This window comes from Mangifera indica, chromosome 7 (assembly GCF_011075055.1).
Source record: "Mangifera indica cultivar Alphonso chromosome 7, CATAS_Mindica_2.1, whole genome shotgun sequence".
NCBI classification, from domain to species: domain Eukaryota; kingdom Viridiplantae; phylum Streptophyta; class Magnoliopsida; order Sapindales; family Anacardiaceae; genus Mangifera; species Mangifera indica.
This window is the reverse complement of record NC_058143.1, coordinates 8,230,627-8,251,990: the sequence shown is the minus strand read 5'-3', so window position 1 is coordinate 8,251,990 and position 21,364 is coordinate 8,230,627. Positions and strand designations below refer to the sequence as shown.

The following is a 21,364-nucleotide window of genomic DNA, read 5'->3' as shown; positions in this document are numbered from 1 at the left end:
GGAGTGCATTTGATGGGATTTATGATCTATATTTGTAATTCCTTTGTTTATTATTAATAAAGGTTAAGAGTATTTTTCCATAATTCAAATGCACTAAATTAGTTACATAATATAGGCATGTTGAATTCAACAAAATGTTGAACTGTTGATATGACAATGTGATAGAATAATGCTAATTGATGTTCAGGAAATTGTTTAACCAAGTCAAGGGACCAAACTACATCACATCACAACGTTTCCATGCAACTTTTGCTTGGCAAAGTTACTCATTACATATGGCATTAGAGAAATCAATGTTTTTAATATGCAAAAACCATTGTTAAACCAAAACAGTTTATTCCATAACGAGTTGATCCGACCCAATTTAATTTAACTATCATGGGCAATTATTAAAGGAGTTAGAGGGTAGTTGGACACTTATAAATTGTCCAAACACTGCCTCTTCCAATAAGAGATTATGTTATTTTATCAAAAAAAAAAAAAGGAATTCTCCCTTCTCCTGCAAAACCAAATAGCACAGATCTTGTCTCCTAAAATACACATGGAATACATGAGGCAAATTGGGTCGTGGAAATCGACTAATGTCAATACCTCGCACCATATTCGAGTGGACTTCATCAGAACATGAATTCAGATATGTAATTTAATGTTTACAGTAATTCACAAAATGTTTATTTTGGCATGAGTGTTTCCAACACAGTTGTTTCTTATAAAAAACAATTATTCTTCAATAATCATTAATAATAACGAATTTCTCCAACTTACCTCATAAATAAAGATGTTAAGCCAATACAATTGTTGATGATATTGAACAACTCCCATTAGACTAATAAAGATATTATGTTGACTAAAAGACTTATACCCACCTAAGGTTTAGTAAAATGACAAATTTTTATTTGTTAACTTTAAAAAAACCAAACACTTACCTGTAACTGTTATTGTTAATGAATTTCATTAGAGGTATAAGTAAAATAGACAATTTATGCAATAATAAAAAATTTAATTTTTAGTTTATATTATTATTATAATACAAACATTTATTATTATGCTTTAACATGCTCTCTTATCTCCATGACAGCAATGCATTCACCAAAGGCTTGTGGCAGTAACCTTAAATGGAAAATTAAAATAAAAAATAGGCCAAAGGATTATTTTCCACCTAAGTTTTAATGTAAAGACTAATATATATTCACAAGATTTTAAAATTTCAAGCACCTACTCATGATCTAAATTCTATTAAAAATTTCAATTAGGGGTAAAGGTAAAATTGTCATTTATTAAAAAATTTTAAAAATTAAAGTTTTATCATATTTTCCTTCTCAAGTTTAAAAATCTCACAATTCTCTTTTACCCAAAGTTTAAAAAATGACAATTTTTTCACTAGGGGTTTTTCCTCTTCTCTCTGGCAATTATTCACCATCACTATCCATCGGTCGTGCTCTTCTTCATTGGCCGACACATCATAAAGAGATCTCTTTGTCACTTCGTGTGCTAGCCGATGAGGAAGAGGGCGACCGATGGTCAGTGATGACAAATTGTTGCCAAAGAGAAGAGAAAATGACCCTAAGAGAAAAATTGTCACTTTTGAAAGGTGAGGACAAAATTGTAAGATTTTAACTCTGACAAAAAAAAAAAATCATAAAACTTTAATTTTATAAAAAATTTTTGATAAATAATAGTTTAACCTTTAATCTTAATGGAAAATTTTAACATAAATCGGGTCATTGATAGGTATTTAAATTTTTAAAACTTTATAAATATGTATTTATCTTTATATTAAAACTTGAATGGGAAATAGTCCTTCGGCGTAAAAAATATATATTAAACTTTTCCTTCAAAGCACTTTGTGAGGAATCCAGCCATATTTTGACCCAAAAAAGATGGTTGGTAATTTTCTTGGGCCTCATAAAAAGTTTTCGATTAATGTTCACTCTGTCGAAATTAACTAGTTCATATGCATGGTCAAAATAAAATTTGGCGATCAGTCACGACTTATGGATAACAATTGTATACAGTGCAAAAAAGTAAGCTATGTAATCTTTCCTGCTGCTTGATATATAAATGATTTCCCAGTTCTTTTAATCCAGGAAAAAGGAAATAACACAGGACCAGTAAGATGATTAATGAAGTGCATTTAATTTTGAGTATTTAATTAAATACTTATATGAAATACCATGTAATTAAATGATTTTAAATTAAAGATAAAGTAATACTCAATTATAAGATGACATATTATTTGGATACCCAATTAAGGACTCAAAACTAAGTGCACATTGCATTGCTCATAAAATGATTTTCACACTGCTTAGTATTAGCTAGGTCTCCCCAAAAGAATCATGGCTATCAAGGTTAGACATCAAACTTAAGCAAGTATGGCTCTATAATCAATCAATCAAAATAGCATAGACATTTAGGGATGACAACGGCGAGGGGATTTCAATCCTCGTCCCCGTTAAGGGAATGATAAGGATTTTACGTACCCTCTCCACGAAGAAAAATTTTTTCCTCATCCCTTTCCCTTCTGGTACCTGTAGGAAAAATCCTCTCCTCATACATTCTAAACACGACATAAATATATTAAATAACAAAATTAAGTAAAAATAAAACCAAACTGCTATTTCAAATATTATAAATATTATATATTAACCACTTCAATATACACAATAAAACACTAAATAAATTTGAAAAATATAAATAATATAAAATTATAAAGATATGTTAATATTTTAAGTAAATATATTAATATAAAAAGATGAGAACAGGGATGAAGATGGGCACAGAGCGGGAACAGGGCAAAGCGAAGATAAGACACATGTATCCTCGTCCTCAATTACAAGGATTTTTTTCACCTCCACTCCCCTCCCTTTTTATGTTTCTATCAAAGAATCTCCTTCCCGTTATAGTTAAGAAGGGTTGGGACTCCTAAATTCGGTCGAAATTATCATCTTTATTGACATTTAAAAAAATGAAGTATACTGAAATCACATCTTTGATGCATAGCAGTTTTTTTAAAAAATGTTACAATCTGAAAACAGATTGACTGGATCTAAGAAAGCATAAGCATACACACAAAAGTACACATGTTATAATCAGGAATAAATGTACATAGTCACATATGCTCTTTGTCAAATTTTGAATATGCATATACTCATATAATTAAGGTCAAATAATTAGTGTACATTCTAAATTGGGAGGGTAGTGAACAAAATAAATGATTCATATATAAGATTTTTCTTATTACTATTTTCTTAATTAAAAATTTCACTATTATACAACCCCATACATAAACAAAACCACCAACCCTGATGAGAGCAAATCCACTAGCTTACACTTTTGTATACATGTTGATATCCAATTCAAACAAGTAAGGTCCTTTCACATAGTCTTCTTGATCTATCTACCTCCCACTTTAATCACTGTATATTCATAGTGTCACATAGAATATTTGAATACCACCAAATAGCATAAGTATTGCTCTAGGACATGTCTAACCGCGTATCAAACATACATTCTTCTTGAGTAACTTATTTTAAGTTTATAGAATGAATATACATAAGAAGGTGTCATAACCGAATATATTGTGTTGCATAACTGGTTGTTCCCATTTGATATGGCTTTAGACCATTAGCAAGGTTATGAAACAGCTTAACCCACTCTCTCAAGCTTTTGGGTGCTTGTAAAGTACACACACCGAAAACCAAAAATAAAAAGGTCATTAAAAATAATGCATACAAATAGATGTACAACTTCACAAAAAAATTAATTACACTTCCACCAGTACCTAAGCAAAATTTATATGAAAATCCAAAACCAAGAACACTAAAAGAGGAAGCTGGTTGTAATCTTTTGTATATGTTCACTGGTTCAATATAAGAAGAAAAAGTTAAGCTCACAGTGACTGTCTAGTGCAAGTTCATCCTAGCTTGTTTTGTTAGGTTTGAATCTATATAAACAACTCACAAATTACTTAATGCACTATTTCATTAATTAACCACTTGAAATTGCGTCTCCTTTCTTATTCAACTTTTTCTTTACTCTGAGTTGACTCTTGGTATCCTGTATTATCTTTGGTCTATTAGTAAGTGCAGCAGCATAGCTAATAAAAGTAACATTGTACCCCATTGGCTATTCAAAAAGCAATCAGAAGAAATATAATGGTAGCCAACCAAATGTACTGTTCCTGTCCGCTCATCCTTCACTTTAATGCTTGAAGTGCCTGAAATGAACAATTGAGAGGTCACAAAAGGTATGCAGAAGATCCGGCATTTATACAGCAGGAATTTTGCAATTAGTAATTAACATAGGGAAACCTTTAAACACAGTATTATTTCCATTCCAAAAACTTCAATTCATAAGCACGGCCACAAAAAAGCACATACATTTTGTTTTTTGCTTTGGCTTTTATTTTTCCTAGTTTTTCTTCCTTAAGAAGAACCTTGCATTATGAAGAAATTATTAAAACAGAAAGGAATAAGTGCAAATGAAATATTTCTCCTATTTGTTAGCATAATCAACTTAAATATGGATCTTCAATTTTTAATAATGATTCAGTACACATCTAATTTTTTTTCTTTATTTGAAAGTCAATGGAGTGTATAGGTGTTTTGTTCTATTAATAATTACAAATATTATAATCTAGATAATAAACATAACTAACTCAAGATTAATATTAGACAAGCTAAATCCATGAGCATTATAAGCCCAATATATTAGTGAGGCCAACCAAGAAGCCAGATTTAACCGCCAATTTTCCTCCAATGAGTTAATCCCACTGTGAAACTCTGAAATTTTAGCTTAGCATCAAGTCCTTCATCTGTCAACCTACTCCATTTACAACTAACAAATTTAAAAGAGATTGAAAAAGAGGATATCCTCCACATAATCCTCAGCATGTCCGAAGATATTCTCTCAGACGACCATTTACAATATTAGAAAATTTAATGGATGGTAAAAAAATCAGGTATCAGACTCCTCCATTCTTCCCAAAGCTTCTGGCCTTGAGGAGAAACTTTCAATTTCCATGGCCATAAGCTGTTTCCAAATCTACTTTTATAACATCCCCTCTCCATTATTCTACACTCACTACCTCTTGGGCTACTAGAACGGCATAGAAAAGACTACTTGTAAATACTATACCGATGACATATGGGAAAGAGCTTTAGCCATGATCAATTTAGAGGCTTGTAACTAGGAAATTGATAAAAAAATCACATTAACCAAATATGGTTCTCTTTAGAATTAAGCGGAGAAAAGTAGCATTACTCATCTTATCTGTCACTCCATCAGGGAACTCAAAACAAATTTCATAACATCAATCTGTTCTTGCTATCATACAATAAAAAATTTATATCCTGTTACCCTTATAAGAATATGGCTTGGCAAAAATTCTTACTCCAAAAGCTAATGTGATTCAGATAAAGAGTCTATTAGAGAAAAGATTCATAAGTAGACAAAAGAATATTCTAATGATAAGAATTATTTGATTGATCAAGAATGAAAGGGTTTTACATGTATGACCCAACAAATTTTTCTATTTTAGGTTACACAAACAGTGATTAGGAGAAATTCATGGTCCGTGTATTATTTCCTAAAAGGCTCACCGTTATTTTTGTTTCAGCAGACTTGAGTATTAGCTACAGGTATTTTATATGTTAAGTCTCAACAGTCATATTTGAACACATATCCTTAATTGTATCATAATGAACAAGAATTCTTACAAAAAATTTCCTTAAATTTATCTGTGCCAGAGAATCACACAAAGTTTCTGTGTTTTTCCTTGATTTTAAATACAAAGTAGCATGAAAGAATAATGGTGTTCAACTAGATTATTACATCAATTTGATACACACCACAAGAATACGACACAAACTTACATACCACAACTAGTAATAACAATACCAACATAAAAGCAATTAGCAATACCTCTTGAGAGTGATCAAACTTGCAGTATTGAAATGAACCAAAATATTGAAAAAGAAATTATATTAAGAAATAAAATGATACTTACAGTTATATTCAGTCCATCCAATGGCCTGACTTTCAAGATCATAAAGAACTAACTTACTTGAAAGTACTAAATCTGCAAGAGAAAGAGCAACAGAATAAGGATTTGAAGGCAATCACACACAATTTCTTTCTTTCCAAAAAAAAACCTATTTAATAGTTACGGAAAAATTAGTATTTATCAGAGTAACTAGCATTTGAGAAGTATAACTCATACTCAATATTCCAGTCAGCAGCCAATTGGGAAAGAATGATCAATTATGAATCTGGAATCTAAGAATCCTGACATGTTTGTAGGTTGTGATTCCATTTTTCAGGGTACAGCAACTTAGAAAAGCATTAAAATATGAGTAATACTATAGGTATAAATAAATTGTACAAATTTATTCATGTAACCTGATGTTATAGCATTTGATTGAGTGATTTTAATGTAAGAAAAAAATTAAATAATCGCATCACTTAATACAATAACCACCTCAGTTTATACAAATAAGTTTATACAATTTATTTGTACAAATAGTTTAATTCTTAATGTATCACCTTAAGATCTTACTTTCTTGAAAAGGTCACATGACAATTTTTGTATCCATCTTTATGATGGATCATTTCCCAAAATCATACATTGAAGCTATTGTGGAACCATAAAAATACATACGCAGTAGAACATTTCTGAACAGCTTTAAGGGTGGCAGCACTCTTTGTTATACAGTTTAGAGTTACTACAAAATTAGGTCACAATAAGTAAAGCCATACTAAGGAGCTTAACATGGCAAAGGCAATGGAACTGCTAGCCCAAATTTCAAAAAGAAAACATAGTTTAAGCAGAAAAATTACAAAAAATTTTAACTGCCTATTACTCAAACACTTCTTTGTTATTAATTACTAAAATTTCAATGAAGCTATACATGCAAAGTCTCTATCTTAAAACTTGCATGTAACCATTACTGATTTTGGTGGTTGTTAATCACATTATTCCATAATTCAATGAAGAGTTTTAGTGTCTTATAGTGTTAAAATCATCATACTAGTAGTCTTCCGCACAGGTATGGTCAAAATTATTTACCAAATGAACCAATAATTTGGATAATTTATATGGATTTAAATAACATATTGAACATCAATGAGAGTCATCAAATTCAGACTCTGTATCTTTCTTTTCACACTAATAAAATTCTTTATAAGAACAAGGCATGTCATATTTTAGTTCAATCTGTCAAAAAATTACTTTCTGGTATGCCCAACTAAATGGCATCATTAGATCAAATAGGAATAAATCAGGGCAAGGAAATTAAAACAGATACAAACCTGTGAGAATAATGCACAAATTTTCCCACGAATATGCAACCAAGAGAAGCAATTTTTTATCATTATTATTATTATTTTTTTTTTTTTGCTTTCTCCTTCCTCTACCCTTCCAATTGTATATGCATCAAAAGCTTACAGATGTACAAATGTTAACCAGTCAACGGCTCAAGTTGGAAGATGCCAATGGAAAAAGGCAGTGACAATTAACGTATTGACATTATGAGGATTTAACTAAAATATGCTTCTGAATGATGAAAAAAAGTTCATCTACTGTCCATGAGAGACTTGGGATAATGCTAAAATAAAGGATTTCTACATGCAATTGAAGTTAAAGGTTTATGTACTAAATTAAATTCACAAAGATAAATACCATGGTGATTACTCAGTAATAATCATACAGCTTGAGCTTAACAGCATTATAGACAAGTTCTTGTAGTATACCTCCCAGAAGTGTCATGTTCTTCCCATCCCTAGATTGTATTCCACTGTTTTGCCAACCTATACACCACAAGCCCTCCTGCTAAATCACATATTGTTGAATGAGATTGTTCATCCATATGGGGAAGCATATTCAATTAAGAAATGGTCGGTGTGGAAAAAAAAAATGCAATAATGTGAAAAGTCAACCAACAAATTTGATTTAATTTGATTCTAGGTTAATGAGAAATTTTATTTAGATAGTTTCCTTGTCAGTCTATTCCTTGGTTCTGTACAGATTTTTCTCCTTGATTTCCTGTACTATATCTAGCAATCTTATTTTTTCCAATTACTATTTTGTATAATTTTCTCAAGGAAATAGAAGCCTATTCTCAAAAGTGCAAATGGTGTCAAAGGCCAGCTAGAGATTCTGGGTATCTTATTACCAGAGGCTGTACATTATTTTTCAAAAATTCTCTAGTCGGCCAGAAGCTTCTCCACTTTTGACCAATGATGTTTTCTTTTTTTCCCCCCTTCGCCAGTGTGCTCTAGTTTTCCCATTGACCGTATTCTGTCTGTTTTCTATTTCAGCAAAAATCAGAGGTTCAGCTCTGTAATATCTTTGTCAGCCTTCATTGCTGACAGAGGAGTTTGATATTTCTGGGAGTTTAATCACTTAGTTTATAAAAGCATATAAAAGCATGCTCGAAGTCAATCAGGAAATTAGCTCCAGCCTACCCCATGCCAATCACCATCTCAGGGTGTTACAGACATTCCTTCATTAGGATAGTCACACATTAATAATGGCAAGATTCTGCAATGATAACAATTATATGAAAATGTCTTGATAAATTAGGTGGAATATTAAACAGCATGGACAGCTAAAAATGGTGAATGATGACGTGGATCCAAAATATTTTTGTGAAATCAGTCTATTTTCCTATTTTTTACTCTTAAAATAATTGTTATAGAATCTGTAAAAATGTATATTAGTATATAGAGCTTAATTATAGGAATTCAATTATGATAGAAGTTGATTATAGGATCTCAATTATAGAAATCAAATATTTTTTTTCCTAATCTAGGATACCTAATGTGTATATATAAATGTATCTCTATAACAATAAAAGTATGAATGAAAAATATACTCTTAATTTCAGTTTGCTACATGGTATCAGAGCCCGGTTTGTCCTAGTGTGCAAATTCGAAATTTTCTTCCAGTCCTAGTGAGCAATTTCGTAGTTTACCCTTGTAGAGTGACCATTAGTTCTTACCACCACTCTGAAAAGGAGCACGCTTCGACGATCGCCAGTTTCCCGGAATCCAGTCACCGAAAGCTCAACGCGTGACCTACAAGCGCCGCCCATTACTTCTGCAAACGTACATATCGGATCTCCTGTTCTGAAGCGCGTTGGCTCTCACCACCAACACAATCAAACTCAGACAACGCCAATGATTCAGATCCCCATAATCCCATCGCCGTTCACCATCACTGGAACAATCATTGAATTTCTCTTTCTGATTAGATTTCAGTTCCTTTTCTGTTATTCTTTATTGTTTGTGCAGCGTATTCGTGCCCCAGTTGTTGTAGAAATCAATTTGTCCGGCAATTTCTTGCTATTTATTCTATTCAATTGTTTTAAGCACTATTATAACGTATATTAAACCGATAACTATGGCTGAAATGGTTCCTGTAATGTCAAAAATCATTGAACACAAGCTTAATGGTTTCAATTATCTAGAATGGAGTAAAACCGTTTGACTGTATCTGTTAAGCCTTGAGAAAGATGATCACCTTACGCAAGCTCCTCCTATAGATGGTACTAGACAAGCATGACTGAGAGATGATACTCGATTATTCCTGCAAATCCGAAATTCCATTGAAAGTGAGGTAGTTTAATTAATCACTGTGAATTGGTTAAAGAACTAATGGAATATTTAGACTTTTTGTACTCTAAAAGAGGTAATCTTTCTTGTATATATAAGGTGTGCAAAGTTTTATATCGTATAGAGAAACAGGACAGGACCATCATATCTTATTTTATAGACTTCAAAAGAACTTATGAAGAACTTATGAAGAACTTAATATGTTATTACCATTTAGTACTGATGTGAAGGTTTAGCAAGCCCAACGAGAACAAATGGCCATCATGAGCTTCCTAGCTAGTCTTCCATCTAAGTTCGAAACTGCCAAATCTCAAATACTTACAAGTCTTAAGATTTCATCTTTGCATGACACATTTATTAGAGTACTTCGTACAGAAAACACCCTATCATTTCAGAGTAATAGTGTTTTTGTTAGTCAAAATGGTGCACCTGAAACTGGACGTTTATTTAATAGAAATGGTAATAAAGGGAGCAGCAGCAACCATGACAAGGTTACTGATCGAAGTCAGGAGTCAGGAGGGATTGTGTGCTATTACCGCCATAAGTCAAGACATATAAAGAGCACTTGTAGAAAATTGCAGCATCGGGCTTCAAAATCTTAGTCAGCACATGTTGCAGCGACTAACATTGCTACCAATTCATCATTTGGAGAGACTATTATGATTTTTGCAAATGAATTTGTCAAGTTCTCTCAGTACCAAGAATCACTAAAGTCTTCATTGACTCTTATCACTGGCATTGCTAAGTTAGGTAAATCAAGTACATGTCTTGTTTCCGTCTCATCCAAATGTGTCATTGATTCTAGTGCTACAGATCATATAACAGGTAATCCTAGTTTCTTTTCAACTTTTCAGTCATTTGCATCCTTTCTAGTGTTATTTTAGCAGATGGATCAACATCATCTGTTCTTGATTCTAGAACTGTTAATCCAACTCCATCAATTTCATTGTCATCCGTTTTGAGTTTACCATAGTTTTCTTTTAATTTAATCTCTGTGAGTAAACTCACTTGTGCCATTAATTATTGTGTCTCATTTTTTTTTTTTTATCATTGTTTATTTCAAGATCTTACGATGAAGCAGATTATCGATAAAAAACATGAATCTGGAGGTCTTTATATCCTACATATGCAAATGCCAAGGCCCATTGCATGTTCCAGTGCCTTAACTCCATGAGAAGCTCACTGTCATTTGAGACATCCTTTTTTACCTGTGTTAAAGACTTTATGTCCACAGTTTCGTCATGTATCTTCGTTAAATTGTGAGTCATGTCAATTTGCCAAAAAACATCGTCTGTCTTCAGGTTTTAGAGTCAATAAACAAGCTAGCTCTCCTTTTGAGTTAGTTCATTCAGATGTTGGGGTCCTTGTCCTATTATGTCTAAAACTAGATTTAAATATTTTGTTACTTTCGTTGATGATTATTTTCGTATGACTTGGGTTTATTTAATGAAAAATTGTTTTGAAGTGTTTTCTCATTTTTGTGTCTTTTATGCTAAAATAAAAACACAATTCAATGTTTCTATTCATACCTTACGTAATGATAATGTCAAAGAATACTTTTTTTAATCTTTTCAGCCGTATTTCATCCAAAATGGCATTTTGCATCAATCCTCTTGTGCTGTCACACCATCTCAAAATGGAGTAGCTGAAAGGAAAAATAGACACCTTCTTGAAACAGCTCGAGCACTCTTGTTTTAAATGCAAGTTCGCAAACAATTTTAGGTTGATGTTGTTTCCACATCCTGTTTTTTGATTAATTGCATGTTGTCATCGGTTCTTCAAGGTCAGGTTCCTTATAGTGTTCTTTTTCCAAATAAATGTTTATTTCCTATTGAATCTAAAATATTTGGTAGTATCCTGATGTCACAAATATAGATCCCAAGTCCTTAAAATGTGTTTCTTGGCTACTCTTGTCTTCAAAAAGGATATAGGTGTTTTTGCCCCACCCTAGACAAATATCTGATGTCAATTGATGTTACCTTTCTAGAAAACATTCATTTCTTCTCTACTTCTCCTACTTACTCCATTCAGGAGGATGATGATTTGTTGATATACTCTGTTACCTCATCTCATCCTCTAGAGGACGCTTTTACATTTGTTAATTCTTCAAAAATTTTTCCACATGAAGAGTTTACACCTGTCAGACCATCCATTACATAGGTCTATTCCAAACATCAACAACCTTCGGATACATGTCCTGAACTATTCTCTTTGTCGTCAAATCCAGTTCCTAATGATATTGATCTACCAATTGCTCTTCGAAAAGGCAAAAGATAGTGTACTTATCCTATTTCTTCTTTTGTTTCTTATGGTCACTTATCCCTTATTTCTTGCTTATTTATTGCATCACTCAACTCTATTTCTATTCTCAACACTACTCGTGAAGTTTTATCTCATCTTGGTTGGCATGAGACAATGATAGAGGAAATGAATGCTTTAGTTAATAATGGTACTTGGGATTTGGTCAATCTACCTACAGGAAAGAAAGCCATCGGATGCAAATGGGTGTTTACAGTTAAGGTTAATCTGGATGGATTAGTGACTCGCCTTAAAGCCCATCTGGTTACTAAAGGATATGCACAAACTTATGGGGTGGATTACTCTAACACTTTCTCTCCTGTTGCTAAGCTGACATCTATTCATTTTTTTATTTCTATAGCAGCTACCTATAATTGGCCTTTACATTAGCTAGATATCAAGAATGTCTTCTTGCATGGTGACCTTCATGAGGAAGTTTATATGGACCAACCATCTGATTTTATTACTCAAAGGGAGTATAGAAAGGTTTGTCGTTTTCGCAAATCCTTATATGGTTTGAAACAAAGTCCTCATGCTTGGTTTGGAAAATTTAGTCAAGCAGTTCAAAAGTTCGGCTTGATAAAAAGCAGATGTGATCATTTAGTTTTCTACAAACAATCTAACGCTGGTAGTATTCTTCTAGTTGTGTATGTTGATGATATTGTCATTACGGGAAGCGATACTGTGGGAATTTCCTCTCTTAAATCATTTCTTCACACTCAGTTTCAAACAAAAGATTTGGGAGGGTTGAAATATTTCTTAAGTATTGAAGTGACAAGAAGCAAGAAAGACATCTTCCTATTTCAAAGGAAATATGTGTTTGACTTATTGACTGAGACAGCAAAATTGGGAGCTAAACCATGTAGCACTCTGATGATTTCTAATCTACAGCTTACAAAAAATGGTGAAACATTTGAGGAACCTCAAAAGTATAGAAGATTGGTGGGAAAATTGAATTATCTTATAGTGACTCGTCCTGACTTTGCATATTCTGTCAGTGTTGTAAGTCAATTCATATCATCTCCGACAGTCGATCATTGGGTAGCTTTAGAGCAAATTTTGTGCTACTTGAAAGGTGCTCCTAGACGTGGCATATTGTATAGAAATCATGATCACACTAACATTGAGTGTTTCTCAGGTGCAGAATGGGCAGGTTCTAAGATAGATAGAAAATTCACTATTGGCTATTGTGTTTTTGTTGAAGGAAATTTGGTATCATGGAAGAGTAAAAAATAGAGTGTTGTATCCCGATCTAATGCAGAATCAGAATATAGAGCTATGATTCAGTCCGTGTGTGAAATAATGTGGATATATCAACTTTTGACTGAAGTGAGTTTCCAAATTTCATTACCAACGCAATTATGGTGTGATAATCAAGTTGCTCTTCACATTGCCTCTAATCCTGTGTTTCATGAACAAACTAAACATATTGAGATTGACTGTCATTTCGTTTAAGAGAAAATTCAACAGAATTTTATTTCTACAAGATATGTGAAGACTTGAGAACAGCTAGAGGATATTCTCACTAAGGCTATAAATGGGGTTCGAATTGATTATATTTGTAGCAAGCTGAACATGATTAACATCTATGCTCCAGCTTGAGGGGGAGTATTATAGAATCTGTAAATACGTACATTAGTATATAGAGCTTAATTATAAGAATTTAATTATGGTAGAAGTTGATTATAGGATCTCAATTATAGGAATCAAATATTCTTTTTCCTAATCTAGGATACCTAATGTGTATATAAATGTATCTCTATAACAGTAAAAATATGAATGAAAAATATACTCTTAATTTCAGTTTGTTTCAATAATAATAATAATAAAGATGATATGCAAAGTCTATCTATTCATGCTTTGCAACCATTCATGTGCCCCTATTACTGTCCTATCTTTGCAGCAGCTAATAAGAAGTGCAAGAGAGCGAAATATGTTGCAATAGGGGAAAATTTAATAGCCAGGAAAGAAACACCACTCACATATCAACGTATTCATGGCACTTAACTGAAATAAAATTTGTCACTACATCAACTAAATGCAACTAAGCAATTGAACTTTGCAACTTTGTTTCAGTGAAAACCCTCATACTTAACCAACTTTTGTGCAGAATCCTTTTGTAAATTTTGTGAGGAATATCTGAAAATTTATGAAACTTTGACATTTAATTATGAAGTTTTCATATTCAAATACACAACTTAACCACCAAGAAAATTCATTGCCACAGTACTTGCCAAAAAATTGAAACATTTCAGTTATTCACAAGATAAGATTGATAACATGTTTCATCACACAATATACCAGACAAAACCCTCATGAAAGCTAAAATACAATTAGATGACACATCAATAATTATATAAATTTCCATAGCTCAAGACTTACGAAGGGGAACAGGTAGTCATGTGGATAAACCTTCAGAAAAGTTGAGTTTTCAAAATGGAAAGTAACATTTGGAAATACTTCATCAACACTGCAAAGGACAAAGGAAGAAATATTTTAAACAAATTTGACCCAATATATGGAATTTATAATGAAAACAGATTCATAAAATGTCAGTGTAATAATTATAATCAGTTCAGCAGTGATACATCCAAACATATCAAGCAAAATTAATATAGGATAAAAAGTAACACAGAACAAGGGAAATCAATGAACAAGACCAGCATCACTAGCAAGGTAATAAAATTAACAGCTCCATCAAAAAAATAATATACCATCCCTTTAGTTTAACATATTTTCTACATTAGCATATCAAACACATTTAACCGTTAAGCCTGAAGATTCTTGTACACAAAACCATTCAACAAGAACCAAGTAGAAAATAATAAACAAAGAGTGTCCAATTACAGTAATTCTATCTGAAAAAATTTGTCTTCTCTTTGTGAAATATAAGCAAATATTCCATGCTAAAGTAACACAGAAATGCTTATCTTGTTCTTAAGTAAGACTTTTACCATTCAACTTAATGACATAGGTCAAAAGAATTTAAGTTTGACAATTAAACATATAACCATTACACTTAACACCAGCATATATAACAAATATAAGAATAGACCAAGAACCACTGAATAAGTCCCAAGTGAAGTTTGGTGCACAACAAATCCTAAGATGATTAACACGATCACAATGACAGAAAATAAAATATACATTCACATTTTTCCATAGGCATACTTTCCAGAAAGATACCCTAAGATGATTGACACAATCATTGAAAGAAAAAAAATATACATTCACATTTCATAAGTATGCTTTCACAATAAAGCATAAAATTGTGTCCCCAGAGCAACAATTTATTGAGTGTCATATTAAAAATATCCTACATAAATGCACCATACCTTTCTGAATATTGAAAGCATGTATACTCATCATGAACTGTATGGACTTTTAAGCCAGGCTGCTGAGAGATTATCTATAAATAAAATATTAAACAAGTAAGCAGGTATTTTCCAGTGACATCCTCCAAAGTATCATAACCTTTATATCACATACCTTACTTATTAATGGCTCATAAATCATTTGCGGAAGATAGGCCAAGGTTGTGCCACTATCTATTATTGCTGGTAGACTGTCTCCTACTCCAAACACATCAGTAGTAAGATTTAGGAAATCGAGACCAACTTGAACCGCTGTCATATTGATGCTGTAATGTGGCCTAAAACAGTTTTGTCACAAGATAAAGCTTAGTTGTTGGCATTGCATGCCCTAAAATTAACAAGACTACGAAGAAAATCTAATGCCAAATAATGAATGATATGTTTTTATAGGAAAGACAAGTATGCCAAATAATGAATGATTTATAAAGTAGAAATATCAAATAGCACATCACATCTGAGCAATGAGAATGGACATACCAGAAAAGAGGGTTCTGGCATTCTCAAGAAATCAAGACCATATATGAGCAATCCTATTCCAGCATGGCATTTTAAATTCAATCTTTATGGTTAGAGCATGCAACCATAGAAAGGAACACATCATGATAACAGAATTGAGAATAGAATTGCGAATTTCTGTCATATACTAATCCTGATTTATTGATAAGACCTTTAGAAGAATTTTTTTTTTTCTTTCTCCATAAAGAGAAAATCATTTATCCCAAATAAGTCACAACAGATTTTAAAAACCTTCTGATCATTTTCATCCAAACCAGGAATTAGAATTGCAGAAACAATTATGTTGAAAACAAAACTGAATCTAATCAACAAAATTAATAATGAAAAAATAACTTAGAACTCCTAAATATAAACAATCAAAGTAAAATAATAATAATAATAATAATAATATTTTTCACTGAAGACAAGACTCACTGATTGCGTATTAATGGAGTCATGTTAACTACTGGTTGAACAACATGCCCAATAGCAAAGATACCACCTCCATTTCCATCTAAGCAGTGAGCAAACATCTTTCTCACCCTTCCAGATGAAGCCAGTTGCGAAATCAACGATGAATTGGATTTTCCAAAGCCAAGTATCCCATCAAGTGCTTCTTCATTAGATGAATCTAGATCGCCAGATTGCCTAACACCACAACTTTATACAGATGCAAAAAAAAAAAAAAAAATCACTAGTCTTGGACATCTAGGCACGTGCATGCATCATTAATTAACTATAGATTTCAATTTCTCATAATACTGACACTTTAGGAAGCAGAGTAACACAATGCATATTACTCAAGTTCAAAAGCCATCAAAGTACTACTCCAACTATTAAACAGAAACAGAAATTAATGTGATCTTTTCCTTAATCTATGTCATTGTGCTTTGAGTAAATATCTTGTATTGTACTGGGAATACAAACGCCTAGGTGAATTAAAAAAAGCAGGTGAGAACACACCCAAATATAACGCTTCCATTTGAAGCTGTAGTTTGGAGATCTCCCGAAACTCGATCATACTGTACAAAATCAGATACAAAGTACCCAGCAGTTGAGCTTCCATCTCGATATAGCTCAAGATATGGACAAGACACATTAGCCATACAGCCAGGTAATGAACCTGAAAACATCTCATAGCAAAATTCTGAATCACATGAAACCAACGTCCCAGTGGAACTGTCCTTTATATCATACAGAGTAAGCTCAATCTGGTAAAACAAAAACAATAAATTTATTATCTCAATAATGCACTCAAAATTTAATAAAAGAAATTTATAATTAAAAAAAGAAGAAGAAGCAGCATACACCAAGAGAGCTTCTTCTGGGACATTCTTTGCATTCAATGCAGTTAACCCACATAATATCACTTCCTGTATCAACTTCAACATAATACTCCTTTGTAGGAGTTCCAATTCCAATTTTACAATAATAAAGCCTACAATTAAATTATAAAATTAAAAGTATAAATATAAAGTAAAAGTCCATGTGATATTAAGGGAGATATTTAATTAAAAGGAAAGATACCCAACGCCATCAGGGCGACCAGTACCGCCCAAAGGTATATCGATGCCGGCGAGAATTCGGAGCTGGCGGCGAGAGTCGTGTTGTTTGAGGAGAGCGAGTGAAGGTTCACGGCCAGCGTATCTGTACTTGACGCTGAAGACTCCGTGATTTGCAGAGATAGTCGCAAAAGTAAGCGCCAATGAAACTGCGAAGATTAAGAAGCCTTTGGTCAAAGGTATCATCATCATATCGTTATTCATCATTTCATGGCTTCTGCTTCGCTTATTATTAATTTTGTTTTCGTTTTGGCAGAAAGAATTACAACGTCAGACGGCAGTACCCAGTCGCCGTATGTAACACCCATTCTTCTTAAAAGGGAAATTTTAGAAAATGGCCAAAATGCCCTCTCATTAAGCAAAAATACCCAAAATCACTATTTCCAAGCCAAAATGCCCAAAATTACTGTTCTAAACAAAAATGCCTATGAATTTTTTTAATACCAAAACTGCCCTTCTTCTCATATTTATATAACTCTCCCATTTACTATAGGGTTTTAATGTAATTTTAGATAACTATGAAGGGTTTTTGGATATTTTATATTATAAAGGCATTTTAATATTTATTTATTTATTTCAAACTTTTTATAAAATGTCAAAATTACCATTCCCTTCATTTATATAACTCCCCTCACTCATTATGGGGTGAAAATAATTTTAGATAAATATAGGGGGTTTTTGGATATTTTACATTATAAAGGCATTTTTATATTTATTTATTTATTTCAAACTTTTTCTAAAATGGCAAAATTACCCTTCCCCTCATCTATATAAACTCTCCTCACTCATTTTATTTACACACACTTCTCATATCACTCAATCACTCACTCTCACTTTCATTTTTTTTCAACATCAATTAGTAGGGATTCGTTCGGACGGAAGAAGTTCGTATTTCTGTATTCGACTCGAAAAAACACTATTCATCAAAAAAGGTATTTATGTCAATTTTAGTCTAAAACTTAATTTCATTTGTTAAGTTTAGTTTTTATGACATAATATAGGGGTTAAATGTAATACTTCACAAGTATAGGGGGTTAAATGTAATTTAAGATAAATATGGGGGGTTTTTAGATATTTTACATTATAAAGACATTTTTATATTTATTTATTTAATTACTTTTTCTAAAATATCAAAATTACCCTTCCTCTCATCTATATAAACCTTCTTCATTCCCTTTATTTACACACACTTCTCATATCACTCAAACACTCACTCTCACTTTCATTTGTTTTTCAACATCAATTAGTAGGGATTCGTTCGGACGGAAGAAGTTCGTATTTCTATATTCGACTCGAAAAAATACTATTCATCAAAAAAGGTATTTATGTCAATCTTAGTCTAAAACTTAATTTCATTTGTTAAGTTTAGTTTTTATGCTATAATATGGGGGTTAAATGTAATGTTTCACAAGTATAGAGGGTTAAATGTAATTTAAGATAAATACGGGGGGTTTTTAGATATTTTACATTATAAAGACATTTTCATATTTATTTATTTATTTACTTTTTCTAAAATGTCAAAATTACCCTTCCTCTCATCTATATAAACCCTCTTCATTCCCTTTATTTACACACACTTCTCATATCACTCAAACACTCACTCTCACTTTCATTTATTTTTCAACATCAATTAGTAGGGATTCGTTCGGACGGAAGAAGTTCGTATTTCTGTATTCGACTCAAAAAAATACTATTCATCAAAAAAGGTATTTATGTCAATCTTAGTCTAAAACTTAATTTCATTTGTTAAGTTTAGTTTTTATGCTATAATATGGGGGTTAAATGAATGTTTCACAAGTATAGAGGGTTAAATGTAATTTAAGATAAATACGGGGGGTTTTTAGATATTTTACATTATAAAGACATTTTCATATTTATTTATTTAATTACTTTTTCTAAAATGTCAAAATTACCCTTCATCTCATCTATATAAACCCTCTTCATTCCCTTTATTTACACACACTTCTCATATCACTCAAACACTCACTCTCACTTTCATTTATTTTTCAACATCAATTAGTAGGGATTCGTTCGGACGGAAGAAGTTCGTATTTCTGTATTCGACTCGAAAAAACACTATTCATCAAAAAAGGTATTTATGTCAATCTTAGTCTAAAACTTAATTTCATTTGTTAAGTTTAGTTTTTATGCTATAATATGGGGGTTAAATGCAATGCTTCACAAGTATAGGGGGTTAAATGTAATTTAAGATAAAAATGGGGGGTTTTTTATATTTTACATTATAAAGACATTTTCATATTTATTTATTTAATTACTTTTTCTAAAATGTCAAATGAAATGTTATTAAAATTAGGGCGTATTTTCATATTAAACATGGTGGGCGCATTATAATTGAAATTATACGTTTTTTCGAGTTTCACTCCTTTAGGATATATCAATTCACATTTTCCAGATGTTTATAGAATTTTTCGATTGTTGCCATACTAGGGTATTTCAACTTTTAGATTCCGAATTTTAGTTCTGTTTTTTCGAATTTCATCCATTTAGGATATATCGATTCGTATTTTTAAGATTTTTGAAGAATTTTTCGATTGATGTTATTCTAAGGTATTTCAACTTTTAGAATTCAAATTTCAATTCTTTTTTTTTTTAATTTCACCGTTTTAGGAGATATCAACTTGTATTTTTCAGATTTTTAAAGAATTATTCGATTATTACCATTCTAGGGTTTTTCAACTTTTAGAATTTGAATTTTAGTTCTGTTTTTTTGAATTTTATCGTTTTAAGATATATCCACTAGTATTTTCCAGATTTCTGAAGAAATTTTTTATTATTGACATTTTAAAGCATTTCAAAGTATAGAATTTGAATATCTATTTCAAAGTATAGATATTATAAAAACGTTTTAAATAGAACATTACAAACAGATTGATGCATTTTGAGGGGTAAAATAACATACGAAAGTGTTATATAAATTGTTATATAAATTGTCAAATAATTATGGGGGGATAAATAAATTATTAGAAAAATATTAGGATTTTTTTTTAATTATTAATAATTGTACGATTGTTTTTCATAGTTATTATTGATTTTTTTATTATAAATGAATAATTATCTTCAAAAACTGATCATTGCAGGATTCATAATTAAAATGGATGGTTATGCATCAGTTCGTTATCAGGGAGAATGGATTCAAGGTCGCAACAACACAATGAAATATGTTGGAGGAGCCAAACAATTGATTAAAATCCCTTATGGAACAACATTCGAGGGATTTATTGAGCTTTTGACGGAGTCTTGCAGTATTGATCCAATGAAAAACTACATTCAAGTATCAATGAAGCCAAGAAAAATTGAGCTCGACGGCCCTATCCAGATCCAAAATGATGAAGATGTTCAAGGCCTTCTTGATATGTCCCAATACTTTCAGGAATGTATTCCTGTATTTGTTACATGTACCCCAATTGAAGGGCAAGAGGATGAAGATGAAGATGAAGATGAAGATGAAAACGAAAGTAGTTTGGTCAAAAAAGAATATGATTTGGAAAAGTTGATTGATTTCAGTAATGACCCGTTGTATATTGCAAACTCATGGGCTCATGGAGAAAAAGATATAGTTCCCTATTGGGGTGACTTTGATGGAAATGATATGCCCGACATTCCTTCAGAAGATGTAGAGCCTGAGTATATAGCATCAGTTACCGAGGGTATGGATAGTTTACAGCTTGAAGATCCTATTTCAGGTGGTGGAAATTATTCTGGGCCATTTTTTGACAATGTCCCCACTGATCCATTTAGGTGGCTTCCTGATTTTCCTCCACAGCCATCAGTATCATCAGGTAGTTCCAGATCGATCCGAGAGGAGCATGGTGTCAAGATAGGGGATATTTTTCATAATAAAGTTCAATTGAAAGACGCTATGAAGCAATTTGCCTTACTGAAAGGATTTCAATTTGATGTCAAAAAGTCTGACAAGAAACGGTGGGAAATTAAGTGCACGGTCGAAAATTGTAAGTGGTATATACATGCAACCAAGTCCATTGTTGGTGATGTGTGGGGTAT

General features: G+C 31.9%; 1 protein-coding gene across 2 annotated transcripts; it reads right to left on the bottom strand.

Annotated features, from left to right (window-relative positions):
• Nucleotides 1-3,704: 3,704 nt before the first annotated feature.
• On the bottom strand, nt 3,705-17,637 carry LOC123221237 (aspartic proteinase 36-like). 2 transcript variants are annotated; one of them, XM_044644015.1, is made up of 10 exons: nt 17,307-17,637; nt 17,088-17,217; nt 16,743-16,990; nt 16,215-16,439; nt 15,400-15,562; nt 15,246-15,319; nt 14,293-14,380; nt 7,750-7,828; nt 6,008-6,079; nt 3,705-4,216 (listed from the first exon to the last, which is right to left on the bottom strand). In XM_044644015.1, the coding sequence occupies exons 1-10, from the start codon at nt 17,546-17,548 to the stop codon at nt 4,062-4,064; spliced, it is 1,476 nt and encodes a 491-aa protein (XP_044499950.1). In that variant the 5' UTR covers nt 17,549-17,637; the 3' UTR covers nt 3,705-4,061. The 2 variants fall into 2 exon arrangements, with proteins under 2 accessions (XP_044499950.1, XP_044499951.1); XM_044644016.1 differs by having other exon boundaries at nt 7,750-7,825; nt 17,307-17,636.
• Nucleotides 17,638-21,364: the final 3,727 nt, after the last annotated feature.

Coding starts and splice junctions, on each gene's coding strand:
- LOC123221237 (XM_044644015.1), bottom strand. CDS start 17,548: ATGATGAATAACGATATGATGATGATACCTTTGACCAAAGGCTTCTTA. Junction 15,563..16,214: donor ACTCCATTAATACGCAATCA/GTGAGTCTTGTC, acceptor AAACTGTTTTAG/GCCACATTACAGCATCAATA. Junction 7,829..14,292: donor ATGACTACCTGTTCCCCTTC/GTAAGTCTTGAG, acceptor TATGTGATTTAG/CAGGAGGGCTTGTGGTGTAT.